This window comes from Paramisgurnus dabryanus, chromosome 18 (genome assembly GCF_030506205.2).
Source record: "Paramisgurnus dabryanus chromosome 18, PD_genome_1.1, whole genome shotgun sequence".
In the NCBI taxonomy this organism is placed as follows: domain Eukaryota; kingdom Metazoa; phylum Chordata; class Actinopteri; order Cypriniformes; family Cobitidae; genus Paramisgurnus; species Paramisgurnus dabryanus.
The window spans coordinates 8,517,938-8,533,035 of record NC_133354.1 but is presented as its reverse complement, the minus strand read 5'-3'; the positions used below and the strand labels follow the sequence as shown (position 1 = coordinate 8,533,035).

Below are 15,098 nucleotides of genomic sequence, written 5' to 3'. Positions count from 1 at the left end.
TAATGGAATACTATGGAATCCCCACCAAGATCATAAACCTTATTAAGAACTCGTATGATGGCACTGTATGTAAAGTTATGCATGCAGGCCAGCTTTCCCAAAGCTTCGAGGTCAAGACGGGTGTCAAACAGGGATGTCTTCTCTCACCATTCCTCTTCCTTCTTGCAATTGATTGGACCATGAGGGAAACAACTGAGGGGAAGAGAAATGGAATTCAGTGGACAATGTGGGAGCAGCTGGATGATCTGGAATTTGCGGATGATATAGTTCTCCTCTCACATACACAGACACAAATGCAAGAGAAGACAGACAGACTTTCACAAACTGCAATAAAACTTGGTCTCACTCCTAATACAACAAAAACACAAGTGATTAAGATCCACTCTAAAAATAGACATCCCATTTACCTGAACAGCACTCCCTTAAAGGAGGTAGAAGCCTTCACCTACCTAGGCAGTGTAGTGGACACCAACGGAGGGACAGAGGCAGATATCAGAAGCAGGATTAACAAGGCCAGAGTGGTGTTTAACATGCTCAGAAAGATCTGGAGCTCAAAAAACATCTCCACCAATACTAAGATATGCATCTTCAACTCCAACGTAAAACAGGTAATGCTGTACGGATCCGAAACATGGAGAACAACCAAACACACAACACACAGGCTACAAACCTTCATCAACACCTGCCTCAGAAGGATATTAAACATCTGGTGGAAAGACAAAGTCAGCAATGTGGACCTATGGAAAAGGACAAGCCAAGACCCCATAGACTTTCAAATCCAAAAGAGGAAGTGGAGTTGGATTGGACACACCCTAAGACAGCCTGCCACAAACATCACTCGACAAGCCCTGAAATGGAACCCCCAAGGGAAAAGGAAACAAGGTCGCCCCAGGAACAACTGGAGAAGAAGTGTAGAGGCAGAAATGTTAAAGTGTGGGCTCAACTGGGGAGAGCTTGAGCGAAAAGCTATAAACAGAGTGAAATGGAGGATATTTGTCAATGGCCTATGCACCCACGAGGAGCTAAGGGCTTAAGAAGACTATAACATTGTAAAAACAACAAATCTAATTCTGGCATGGTGGTCTAAGACTTTTGCACTTTTGCAATGTCCTAATATAACTAAGGCCTACTCCTGGATTAATCTAAAGCTTGTTCTGAAAACCACCCCTTTATGTGCAAAGGTGTACTTTTTGAAAGGGTACCACCAAAGTTACAGCTAGGGACCACTTTTACATTTTTTTCTGAAAGTGTATAAAACACGAAATACGATATTTTATGATCCACACACTCCAAAAGGGACCATCAAAATTCTTTATGGAAACGCACAGCTTAACAAAGAACATTTATTTGAAGATATTTTAAGACTTTTTTTAATTAATACAATAGACTTTAATTAAAATAAATATTGTTGACATATGCACCTTGGAAATTCATATGGAGGTTATTTCACAGTAAGCAACATTAGAGTTAATGGTGACAGAATTTTTCTTTTATGATGACCCACAGTGTTAAATTTGTGTTTTTATTGCAGAAACTGAAAACATATTTCTTATTGGTTAAATTTTCATTTGAATAAAGTTTATCTGATTTACCTAACAATGTAGAAAAATGTTTTCTCTTTTTACTGTGTATTCCACATTTAAATATAATGATTAAAAGAAAAGGGGAAGCAAAAATGCTACTTTGATATGTTTCATCACATCTAAAGGTTTTAACAATGCAGTCTATCAATTGTTATGGGTTTAAAAATATCAAGCAGGCTTATGCAATAACAAATATCCTAAAATATGGACATATATTTGATACTTTACAACCAAAGTGCTAAACTAAACCTGACACAAAAACATGTGCTCAACATCTGCATTGTGAAGATGTGTTTACCAAAAACGTTTGGTATTTTACATGACACATTTATTGATATAGTAACAGCATAAACTGTAATACAATTTTCTGAGCATGTGGCTCATTTTGCGGCATCCATTTACTACAAAAGCACACATTCTGTGTTTTGAGTTTAAATTCTCATGCCATGATATGTGAACAAACACAATAGCCAAAGGGTTTTTACTTTGTTACATTAAGCAAGGCTATAAAGACTTTGAATTAAAAAGAAGCAGATGCTGCAAGAAATAAGAAATATAATTCAGATTAATGGCAAAACTAATGTGAGGCTAACAAAACAATGGATGACAAGAAACTACGAGTGCATGCAATTTCATTTTATTGCGATTGTCTTTGCATTAGTAATTAAAACATTTGTGCTTGCAATCGTGGCAAATCGTCAGGCTGCAATTGTCGTTCAATGTGGATAAAATGTCTTATTTCTCTGTGAAAATAAAGCATAGGTGTTAGAGTAGTCTGTGTGCATCAGAGGCTGACACTACTTAAATATTTTAACTTTTTTTAATTTTTAAGTATTTGTATTTTATCAGTGTTTTTCTTTGTAAAACATACATTCCAGAGCATATTATCATAATTTTTACTCCACTACATTTTTTACATACAAAATTTCAAGTTTTTGGTTTATATTTAATATTTCTAGTTTTTTTTTTAACTTTTACTTAGGTAAAAAGTACTTTTGATTTAGTACACATTTTTTATGTAATTATGTATTAAATCAATTTTAATATGCAATATAAAAGGAATACACAGTATGATTCTATGCTTTAGAATGTAGTGAAAATTTTTTGTAAAGTAAAAAAAAAAAAAATTTCCCAAAGCAAATACTCTTAAAACTCTACTTAAACTTCTCAAGTAGTTTCCCGCCTCTGGTGTGCATGTACAGTACACTATGTATAGAAGATGGAATAAGATGTTATCAGATTTTATCCTTACCGGTCTTTGCTTCTTCTAAGATGATTTGCAGCATCTTACTGAAAGCAGACCCAATCTGATTCTTTTGGGCATTGAGTTTCAAACCAGTTTCAACACTTTGACCCTTTACAAAGAAAACGTGAAGAATAGTATGGAAAGTTTCAGTTTTATAAATTAATTTATTTGGAACTGAACTGATCAAAATCTGTTCAAATTGATCCTTGTATGGCAAAAAAATTATTATTTTACAAATCCAAAACTAATGATAAATTAAATGCTTGCATGGATCCTCACCACTGTCTCTCCTCCAGCATCTTTTGGAGATACTTCATCAATCAAACTGCTCTCTGCCCGTAGATCAGCGTCCTTTTTGCTTTCCTTCTCCTGTTTACAATGATGCAAAAAAGTTAGATTTATATAATAAAATGATCCTAAAATGGTCCCAATAAGAACACTTTAGGTACAAAGGTGTACTTTATAAAAGGGTACAGCCCCAGCCGGACTATTTTTAGAAAAAAAATTGATATTAGAATGAGATTATATTATACAGTATCCACTGGTACAAATGGCAGAGGGTCCAGTTGGAGATAAAATGAATCATTAAGGTGGTCTAAAGGTTTGGTTTCTCACCTTAAGCTCTCTCATCTCTTTGAGGCTGAAAAATGTGATGTGACCCTCTGCTTGTTCAGCCAGCAGGGCAATAATACACACAAGCCCCAAACATACTGTCACTGCTCCTCGCATCGTTGAAATGAACTGAAATAAGACACAAACACACGCAAACTTTGTTTTGTGTGATAGGATGCAAAAAAAAACTGAGAGAATTGCTGATGACCATCTTTCATTCTTAAATCTACAAAACACAAGGAATGTAGTTAAGTCAAGAGAGTTTATACCTTGCAGCATGCAGGTTGTGGCCGTAGCAGGGTGTGTGTGTTTTTCTGTCGGTGGTCTGGAAGCAGTCAGGTTTTTTAGAAACTCTTGGATCACACTAAGGTATTACTTGACATATATTTCCATAAACTCCCCCACCCTGAACATGGACACAAGAAATGGGATTTGACATTACTTGGTTGTGGTCACTCTGTTGTTTATATAAATATGTTTGATGAGAAACCCACGCTGCATTCCTGTCTGATGTGGGTATATGGTCATAAATTGGATCTAAAAATATGAAGTCACTGGTATTTGCTGCCATGGTTATGTATTGCACACTTTCCTCATTACTGGTAAATGGGTGTGCAACTAGCTCAGTTTCCAGTCATAGCATTTAAACTGTTGACTGTATCTTATTTATCTCAACTTCCTTGCACTATTGATGGTCGTTCTTGGTAAATACTTTGAGTAGTTTTAATAGATTTAAATAATAATAATAAAAAACTCTTAATGCATATTCCTGCATACTTTTTTGAGAGCAATATATATATATATATATATATATATAAATGTGTAACACATTACAACAAAGTTGTATTTACTTACATTAGTCAATACATTGGTTAACATGAACAAGTAGTAAACAATACTTTTGCAGCGTTTTTTAATCTTAGTTTATGTTAATTTCAGCATTAAAGGGATAGTTTACCCCAAAAAGTAAACATTTTGTTTTATGTTGTTTTAAACCTGTATGTGTTTCCTTATTTTGTTTGACACAAAAGAAAATATTTTGATAAATAACGGTAAGCACACAGTTGATGGTACCCATTGACTTCCATAGTAGGAAAACAAATACTATAGAAGTGAATGGGTATCATCAACTGTGTGCTTGCCATTATTTATAAAAAAAAAAAATGCATTCAGCAGAAGAAAAAAGCTCATACAGGTTTAAAACAACATGAGCAGATGATGACAAAATGTTCATCTTTGGATGAACTAATATTTTTGAAATCAAAAGTTAAACTCTTAACATTAATAAATCCAAATGAACAATTTTATTGGCATTTACTTACATTAACACAGAGTAATAAATGTTGAAAAACTACATGCATTTACTATTGTTAACAAATACAACCTTATTGTAAAGTTTTACCTAAAAATTATATATTATTGGAATATTTAATTACACTTGAATAAACTCTAATAAATAGTGCTGTCAAATTTTTTCACAGATGCTGTAAAAATAAAATTATAGAAATAAATAAAAACATGTTAATTCTTTGTTTTGTTATTTTATTTATAGCCTATTATGCTTTCTGTATTCTACGTTTTATTTAACTGGTAAGGTGTAAATGTCTATATATATTGTAAATAGTCAAATGTAATGCAACAAAAAAAAAAAACTTTAAAGCAATTAGCAAAATGAAGCCCACAAATGGTTTTGCTTCTGTTGTTGCTTTTGAAAAAAAAAAAATCAATATTCTTATCCAAGGTATACCACGCTGCATAAATTTGAATAAAATTTAATTAATTATCCTTTTTGATATTAAATATTTTATGAATGAACGTTTCATCATACATATTAATTATTTTCATTATTATTAATATTATTAAATTATTTTTTCTAACTTCTAACGGGATATCCGCTAAATACATGTTTTTCCAACAGGTGGCGCACACTAGGAAACAAGAGGCAGGTTCAGAAATCTCGCGATAAGAGAAGAAGGGAAGAAGCGTGAGGGGTTTCTTGATTTAGCGCGTGCGGTTCTCTCTTTCCTTTACAAGTGATTCGGAGGAACGGAGCACATTTGCACGCGTGGCGCACCTAAACAGTAAACATGGTAAGGCATTTTATAATCGTATATGCACTCTTTTGATAGCGTTTTCTTTAAGATTTTAAGTTGACATTGCTTCGTTTTTTAATTTTTTTTAATAGTTTTTAAATGTTATCCAGTGTCACATTGGCAGTGTGCAACCTGGTAGTGTTGAGATTTAAAGATTTGCGTTGCTTAAAATTTTTATTAACATTGTTTGTTCTAATCTAATGAGTTTTAAATGCACAGTTATGATGAACGCTCCACAAACTGTTAGTGTAAAATCACTAATTTAGATTTATTTTAAACGAGAAATAGTGAATCCGGTATCGCACTAAGTTAGGCCTCAGTATTGCACTGGAGGCCATTACATGCACAACACTTACATTTAACGGATTTTAAGTCTTAATATTTCACCTACCTCCTGTTTGTGTTTTTTGATCCGATTGTCTGTTTATCTCCGCAGTGATGTGCGTTGTTTATCCGTTTTCAAAGCTAATACTCGTGCAGAATTTGATCCATGTGAAGAACACGTGGTGCGTCTGCTAACCCATGCTAATCTGCGTCTCTTCAGTCTGAATCTCTACAACAATAAAATCTAAACTCAAGTAGTTTATTAACGACAGTTGTTATCTGCGATTCTTATGTAACGATAATCTATCAAATATGTAAACTTTATCAAAGCTTAATTGTGCCACCACGTGGGCACGGTTCACGCGCTCGTTGTTGATCTGAACCATCAGCAGATAATTCACAATATTGATTGTTTTAGTGGTTATTAACAGAGATATAAGCATTTGAGACTTTGACCTATTTTGTAAAATGTATGATTTATGGTGTTTTTCTCTTCTCAGGTGCTGTTACACGTGCTTTTCGAGCACGCGGCTGGATATGCGTTATTCGCCGTCAAAGAAGTTGAAGAGATCGGGATGCTTCTACCTCAGGTCCTTTTATTATCCATTTTGTATTATATTTGTTGTACAATTATTTTTTGCTATAAACCGTTAATTGCAGATAAAGTGTGGTGAGACTGGGAGTGGTTAAATATTCGTTCATAATTGGGGATAATCCATTGGTAGACCTTTAAGTGATTGATATCACCTTTGTACCCTTAAAGGGACAGTTCACACAAAAAATTAAGTTGAAATTAATTTTTCCTCAGGCCATTCAGATGTATGTAGGACTTTAGTGAACGAGTGAAGATTTGTAGTTGAAATCAGTCCTTGGTGATTCAGAAAATGCAACTTCATGGGTGCATCCAATTAATGAAAACAACCTATAAGATCTGGCAACACATTAACTGTGACAGATTAGTAGTAATGTTTTTTTTTCTGGTTCTTTATAGGTGGAGGAGAGCGTACTTAATGTGGGAAAGTTTAATTCTGTGGTCCGACTTAGTGCTTTCTTTCCATTTAAATCCGCCCAGGGTGCGCTTGAAAACATCAATGCAGTTTCTGAAGGTAAGAGGAAAATAAAAGTTTTTTTAGGATGCTAATCAGAGGCAATGATGTACAAATATCTGTCAATCCACTGAATAATAGTGAGGACAACCTTCCAAAACACTGAGCAACATCTGAGAAAAACCATTTGAATTATTTAATTCATTACAAATGGTGACCTGAAATTTTATGCGTGTTCTCCACAGGTGTTGTCCATGCAGATCTCAAGTTGTTTTTGGAGACCAACCTGCCGTCCGGAGGTAAAAAGAAGACTATGTTGGGGGTGTCCGATGCCAAGCTTGGAGCAGCGCTGCAGGAGGAGCTGCAGTTGTCCATTCAAACAGGAGGCGTAGTTGCTGAAATAATACGAGGTGAGTTACTTTTAAATTTAAATTGCATTCCTAAATAACCGTGAACATCCTATTGTCATGATGCAACTCGATCGCCTGATTTCTGATGCTTTTATACTGAAAACCTGAACAGTAGGGAAATAAAAATCGAGGGGAGAGTTTTAGTCGAACTTTCTTAATTTATCTTCCTATGATTGACAGGTGTCCGTCTGCACTTTCATTCCCTGGTTAAGGGGCTCACCGCCCAAGCAGCATCTAAAGCTCAACTGGGTTTGGGTCACAGCTACTCCAGGGCCAAAGTCAAATTCAACGTCAACAGGGCAGACAACATGATCATCCAGTCCATCGCCCTCCTAGATCAACTAGACAAAGATATCAACACGTTCTCCATGCGCGTTCGGTAAGGAGAATGTGTGGTTTCTGTAGAAATAACCTTGGCAGCCTCCTAATGCTTACCACAGACAGCGCCCCCTAGTGCACTGGCTGTAAATGAAAGGGAGGGACAGTAAAGCCCTACTTTAGGAGTGCTCGGTGCCTCAAACTGGACAGAACACAACCTAAGGGGGGTGACAAGCATTAAAAGGACACTCCACTTTTTTGGGAAATAGGCTCGTTTTCCAGCTCCCCTAGAGTTGAACAATTGATTTTTACTGTTTCGTAATCCACTAAGCTGATCTCTTGGCATAGCTTAGCATAATCCATTGAATCTGATTAGACCATTAGCATCGCGCTAAAAAGAACCAGCGTTTTAATTTTTCCTATTTAAAACTTGACTCTTCTGCAGTTGCATCGTGGACTAAGACAAACAGAAAATAAAATTTGTGATTTTCTAGGCAGATATGTCTAGGAACTATACTCTCATTTTGGCGTAATAATCAAGGATTTTGCTGCCGTAACATGGCTGCAGCAGGCGTAGTGATATTGCGCACTGCCCGTAAATAGTCCCCTTAGTTACTTTCAATAGCAGGTGACTATTTTTAGGTGCTGCGTAATATCATTGCGCCTGCTGCAGTCATGTTACAACAGCAAAGTCCTTGATTATTACGCCAGAATAAGAGTATAGTTCCTAGCCATATCTGCCTAGAAAATCACGACTTTTAATTTTAGTCGATCTTAGTACACTATGTTACTACAGAAGAGTCAAGTTTTAAATGGGGGAAAAATAGCAACTCTATGGTTATTTTTTAGCATGATGCTAATGGTCTAATCAGATTCAATGGATTATGCTAAAAATGGTACCGCCAGACCTGGATATTAGCTAAATGGATTCCAAAACGGTCCAAATCAAATATTTAACAATTGGGGAGCTGGAAAATGAGCGTCCCTTTAAACAACTCTTGCGTTTGCTGTTTTGCCATCACGGATGTACTTGTTTATCTTAACCCTTCTCTCTTATCTGTGCAGTGAATGGTACGGATACCATTTCCCAGAGCTGATAAAGATAGTGAGCGACAACAGCTCATACTGTAAACTGGCCAAGCTGATCGGGAACAGAAAGGAGATGACGGAGGAGATTCTGGAAGCCCTTGAGGAGATCACCATGGACAGCGGCAAAGCTCAGGCCATTCTCGACGCGTCTCGTAGCTCTATGGGTAAGGAGCTTGTTGGTTTTTATCAATCAGATTGTTTGGTGTAAACCTCAGATGTTATGATGTTCTTATGATCTGTCAATCCCCTGAAACATTGTGATGACAGCTTACCTCTTTATCTGAACAACTGAGTCACCTTTGCTCAAGCAAACAACTTAAGTGCTTCTGTGATCTCATTTTTCACTCTTTTTACCTGAAGGCATGGATATCTCACCGATTGACCTGATCAACATCGAGAGCTTTTCCAGTCGCGTGGTGTCCCTCACAAACTACAGACAGGAGCTGCAAGAGTACCTGCGTTCGAAAATGGGCCAGGTGGCACCAAATTTAGCAGCGCTGATTGGTGAAGTGGTACGTGTTTGTGTCCTCTCATACCCAAAGTGATTGACATGGTTCCAGAAAAAAATAAACACTTAATGATTCTTAATTTTGGGTAAATAGTCAATGTTCTTATAATATACATTTACCGACTTTTTTTTTTAAAATAGGTCGGAGCACGTCTCATCTCCCACGCTGGAAGTTTGACAAACCTGGCCAAATATCCAGCCTCCACAGTGCAGATCCTGGGAGCAGAGAAGGCCCTGTTCAGGTACTGGGTCTCCCCTTCCCTGCTGGGGTTTGATACAGCTGTGGTGATGGCAGGGCCGGGGCGTTGCAGGAGTGGGTGATTTGAGCGGGTTTGTGAACCCGCTTTAAAAGTGATCCCGCTCAACCTCACGTACCCCCCAGTCTGAACGGCTGTTTAGGGTTATGAGAGGTAGATAATTTTGAAGATGATCCGTTAGGATTCTCTACATGGAGATTTAGACCACAAGTTAATATTCCGTCTACCTAAAATTTAAAGTTGTGTAGATGGGGGTTTATTTTCTTTTCAGGGCGCTGAAGACTAGAGGAAACACTCCAAAGTATGGTCTTATTTTCCACTCGACGTTCATCGGACGTGCGGCTGCCAAAAACAAAGGGCGCATCTCTCGGTACTTGGCCAACAAATGCACCATTGCGTCGCGCATCGACTGCTTTTCAGGTGAGTGATGTTGGTGCGAATAGAACTTGAATGCTTGGTTCTGCCATGATGCTTTTATTTTTCGTCAACAGCAACCCACCTAAGTGGATGTTGAAAATAAATATCCTGAGCAGAAATTCTGGTTTAACACACTGATTTTTTTTAAGTGTGTTGCATTGACATCTATATTGTATTTTAATAGAGGTGCCAACCAGTGTGTTTGGAGACAAACTGCGTGATCAAGTTGAAGAACGTTTGGCTTTCTATGAGACCGGAGAAGCGCCACGGAAAAACTTGGATGTTATGAAAGAGGCCGTTGCTGAGGTAAGATATTTAAAAATTATACGATTTGGTTTGTGTTAAAAAAAAACGTGTTGTGAGTGATGACTCTCTTAACCTGACTTTAACATGGAGGTAAATACTGATTTAATGAGCCTGACACAACACTTGCTTAAAGATTAATGTCATATTAAATGTGTGAGACGCAGGCGTTACATTTTCAGTTTCTGTCCTGCAGGCCACCGAGGTAGCGGCTGAGATCAAACGAAAGCTCGATAAGAAGGAAAAGAAGAAAAAGAAGAGGGAAAAGAAAAAGCTTGAAGCTCTTTCCACAGCTGAAGGAGATTTGGAGGTACGTGTAAATATCGATTAGCTTGTTAGAAAATGTGGCATGGCAATACTGGAAGCCGGACCTTCTCATGGACCCGCTTCATATCAGACCATGCCAAAGCAAATCTCCTCCGAACCATTGACAGGCCCCACACAGTGGGTTTGATCACTGAAGTGAGCAGAACATCCGATCTTGGTTGGTTGATGCAGACTCGATGTTTTCCCTGCATGTGTCTTGATGGCTTTTTCGTGTTTAGGAGAATGGAGATGCAGAGGTGAGCGTGAAGAAGAAAAAGGTTAAGAAGCAGGTTGAGGAGGAACCTGAGGAGGAGGTCACAAACGGGTTGGAGGCCACACCTTCCAAGAAGAAAAAGAGGAAGATTGAAGCCGTTGAGGCAGAGCCTGAGATAAAAGAGGAGGAGGATCAGACCGAGAAGAAAAAGAAAAAAAAGAAAAAGAAGGCTGGGGAGGATGAATAAATTCGATCCTCCTGACTGGACCTTTTTTGTATTGTACAGCTTTTAGTTGTTTTTGATTTATCAGTGTTGGACTTTGGTCAAGCGTTTTGGAGATGCTTGGAAACCAGACAAAGTGATGCATTGATGGTTAGCATACATGTTTTATTTACTGTGATTTCTCAAAGCACCTTCATCTGAAATGGATGGTTGATCTATGTGCCTTGAGGTAAAATAAAATAACAGCCCTTTTGGGGGTTATTAAGAAGAGTTTGTGTTTGGTCAAACTTGTTGTTCAGATTGTATGAAACTCAATTTATACCATTTCATGTAAATAATTAAATTACACCCTTGGAATTGTGAGTCTTGATTCAAGTTATCATTTGTGGTAGCATCTTAGTTGGAGAGATATTTTTGTACTTGTACACTGCAGCTATCAGAATTGAAAATTGTGCATGCGGCTTCACCAGGGTTTTTGCCATGCCAGTACTCCAGCCATTGTATTCTAATGTTTTGGGCTGTTTAATTGTTTGGCCTTTCAATAAATTCAGAATGGGTCATGCTATCAGTATGTGACTCTTCAGTTTTAGGATTTTTAAAACTAGTCCAATTGGTTAAATTAGATTTTGCATGCTTTTAATACTTTCAGAAAAATAACACAACAGCAGTTCAAGAGGCTATGACATGTTGTTTATTAGAGAAATTACAGTAACGTAGATGTAGTACACATCCATAATGCACTTTAGAACCACTTTAGAAAATCTTTAGAACCTTTAAAAATGTTTTAAAGGGATGGTTCACCCAAAAATGAGAATTGTTATTTACACTCCCTTATGTTGTTTTAAACCTGTATGAGTTTTTAAATATACACAGAAATTTTGATCTGATTGTAACCCTTGACTTCCATAGTAGGAAAACAAATATTTTGAAAGTATTTTGACAAGTGATGGTAAGCACACAGTTGACGGTACCCATTACATTGTATTTGTGTTCGTCAGAAAAAAAAATCATACCGGTTTAGAACATGTTGTTTTTTTAACTATCCCTTTAAGATTATCTAAATGTATTTATTTGCTAGTTTGAGACCTTGAGACACCATGAATATGAACTAAAATGCGCTATTAATTATCTCTTATTAATGTATTAAATCTTGTATTAAACTAATCATCTTACACACAAAGATGAGTTTAAGTTTACTACAAGGGTTTTGATCTAAATACGTTTTTTAAATACATTTTTAGCACATTTTAGTTCATAATCGTGGCGTCTCAAAATAGCGCAGATAAGTAACGTTAACTTAAAGGGATACTTCACCGATTTAGCATTCAGCTTTGTATCTGTAGAAACCCGGCAGTATTACTGAATGACCATGTTTCCCTCCCTCATTTTCCCCTGAGAGGAGAGATATCTGCATTTTGGTTCTGCAAAAAAGTCCTCCGATGATGTAATATGACGATTTTTGCATCATCGGAGGACTTTTTTGCAGAACCAAAATGCAGATATCTCTCCTCTCAGGGGGAAATGATGGAGGGAAACATGGTCATTCAGTAATACTGCCGGGTTTCTACAGATACAAAGCTGAATGCTAAATCGGTGAAGTATCCCTTTAAGTAGCTACTAAATATTTTTTTAGTAAATTAAGATGGTCTTAAGTACACAATTAGTGCGCAAAAATAGAGCACTTTAAGTACATTATGGAAGTGCACTTCTTTTTCACCTCAAGAGCAATATTTTTAATAATTTTGTGTTATATCAAAAAAAAATATTTGTCATTTACACACTCATGTTAGTCTACACCTGTACGAGTTTCTTCTGTTAAACAAAAGATTTTTTTGATAAATAGTAACTACTACAATGTTGACTGTACCCGTTGACTCTCATAGTATTTGTTTATCCTACTATGGAAATCAATAGGTGGGTCATTCTACGAAAATGTCCATATTTCTGTCCCTAACCTTTACAGAAATATTACACTTAAAAAAAAACACTTTAGTGTTACAACTTTTTTATATTTTAAAATGAAACAATATGTTATTTGAACAATTACACCTTCTTGGGCCATCAATGTAGCACTGACCTTCAGTATGGGTAACACCAGTGACTGGTGATTTGTTGTGTCACTGGTGTTAATGTTTTTTTTTCTTTCACATTAAATTAAATCTTTCACGTGTGACATGATGATAATTTTAAATGCATTGAATTCTGCTACACTTAAGAATTAAGCTTTAAAACGGGAAAAAAAATTCATAAACACCTTTAATATTGCTAAAGAAGTAAGGGTGACAAAACAGCAGTGACAAAAAATCTGGTTTATGCAGTCTTTAAGTACATGCACACAAAAAATAAAAAATCATTAAGCTGTCATTTATGTGTACTCATATAGTCAAAGAGTAATGTAATAATGTGGTCTGATTTTAAATGTTAAAAAAAATCAATATTAATCTTGACATACCAAAAGTGGACGTTTCTGTAGAATGACCCAGGTACTGTTTAATGTTCAATAATGATTTTAAAAATATGTTTAGATAAAATGATTGGAGGAACGAATTTTTGCATTAAATTTTACCTCATATGTGAGCATGTGTGATCCCGCGCCCACGTGAACTCTGGCGAACTTTGGCGTGGTGCCAAGAAGATGAATCTAGAAATTTCTACTAATATAACGTCGAGACGGTCACATTTTAAACCATACATTTTCTACACAGAGGAGGTTAACTGCATATTACCGTACTGGTGTTTGAAATGTTGTGAGCGTTTGTTGCACGTTTTAATTCCTCAGATAGCCAAATGCAGCAGCAACATGAAAGCTCGTGAGCGCGCTCACGCTGATGACGTCTGCTCTGACTGCAGCGCCTGCCGCCAGAAAGTAATGTAACATGTTCAAAACACTATCATAACGACAAAATCTCTGAAAAGTGACAAGGATGCAGCACATAATTAATAATATTGTGCATATTAAACAGATTAAAAGACAAGTTACCGATTGATGGACGCTTGTTTAATTTTCAGGTTGCATGCAAAATCCATTTGGCTCAAAAAACCAAGGGGGCACGTGCCCCCTCAGTTTGAATGGGCATGACGACTCTGCTGTTAAAGGCGGAGTCCATGATGTTTGAAAGCCAGTGTTGATATTTGAAATCGCCTAAACAAACACGCCCCTACCCCAATAGAATCTGGACCTTCTGTTGATAGACCCGCCCCACACATACGCAACCCGGCATTTGATTTGATTTGATTGGCTATAAGTGTGTTTTGGTAGTCGGCCCGTCTCCTTTTCCAAACCGTTTTTCAAACATCGTGGACTCCGCCTTTAACTGTCTGCTTGCCATCTATTATCATAATATATTTTGTGCTCAACAGAATAAAGGTACTTATAGGTTTAGACCAACATAAAGCCAAGTAAATTAGAAAATTTTCATTTTTGGGTGAACTATCCTTTTAATGTATTCTGAACATGATCTGTTGTCCTATAGTTGAAAAGGATTTTAAGTTTGGCTTAATGATAAAATGATACATTAAGGATAAATGGTAACGCGTTGATGATTGTCAAGAAATTGGGCTTGTTTGAGATGAGCAAATTCTGCGCAGAATCGATCACCGGTGATCAGCGCAAGATGCATTCCGGTTAGAAAAGTGTCCGACTTGCTCTGATGTCACGCTGACGTGTACAAAATAACTCTCGCGATGGAGAGGCGGGCTCGTCGGATTCTACAGCCGAGCGCAGTTGCTCTCCACCGACTGCGTTGACGAAAAGCACGATGGGAAAAGACTTGCTGACGACACAGCTTAATGCTCATTTGCCCGGGAATGTCAGCTGATGACTTTTTAATTCTAAAAACTACACTTCCTGTAGTAGTTTTTATATTTATTCAACTTGTTCTTGACTTATGACATTTATATTATTAATAAATTCCTTTAAACTTTTGTATTGGTGTTGTATTATTTGTACTGTGTGCTGTTTATATTTCACACAGAAACGAATTTGCATTACGTCTAGACTTAGATTACATCCCAACATTTACTAAGAAGCCTTTTCCAATAATGAACAGTTCAGCTTTGTTGATTCTCCTTATAAACATCTTAATGTAAATGCATTTGTTGGTATTTCAGTTGCATCTATTTAATCCGCGATAAAATACGCGAACGCGA

General features: G+C 36.7%; 2 protein-coding genes and 1 non-coding gene across 3 annotated transcripts; 2 read left to right on the top strand and 1 right to left on the bottom strand.

Moving 5' to 3' along the window:
* Window positions 1-981: 981 nt before the first annotated feature.
* mlnl (motilin-like) lies at window positions 982-14,037 on the bottom strand. The gene is made up of 6 exons (XM_065244061.2): window positions 13,676-14,037; window positions 3,711-3,847; window positions 3,445-3,570; window positions 3,109-3,198; window positions 2,836-2,938; window positions 982-2,326 (listed from the first exon to the last, which is right to left on the bottom strand). Exons 3-6 carry the CDS (start codon window positions 3,556-3,558, stop codon window positions 2,319-2,321), a joined length of 315 nt encoding a protein of 104 aa, XP_065100133.1. The 5' UTR covers window positions 3,559-3,570; window positions 3,711-3,847; window positions 13,676-14,037; the 3' UTR covers window positions 982-2,318.
* Window positions 5,387-11,514, top strand: nop56 (NOP56 ribonucleoprotein homolog). The gene is made up of 12 exons (XM_065244054.2): window positions 5,387-5,531; window positions 6,359-6,448; window positions 6,850-6,964; window positions 7,150-7,314; window positions 7,495-7,693; window positions 8,698-8,885; window positions 9,082-9,233; window positions 9,371-9,471; window positions 9,758-9,906; window positions 10,088-10,209; window positions 10,403-10,516; window positions 10,752-11,514. Exons 1-12 carry the CDS (start codon window positions 5,529-5,531, stop codon window positions 10,971-10,973), a joined length of 1,620 nt encoding a protein of 539 aa, XP_065100126.1. The 5' UTR covers window positions 5,387-5,528; the 3' UTR covers window positions 10,974-11,514.
* Window positions 10,261-10,327, top strand: LOC135721853 (small nucleolar RNA SNORD57). Its single transcript, XR_010521608.1, has one exon. It is a non-coding gene; the product is annotated as a small nucleolar RNA SNORD57 (small nucleolar RNA).
* Window positions 14,038-15,098: the final 1,061 nt, after the last annotated feature.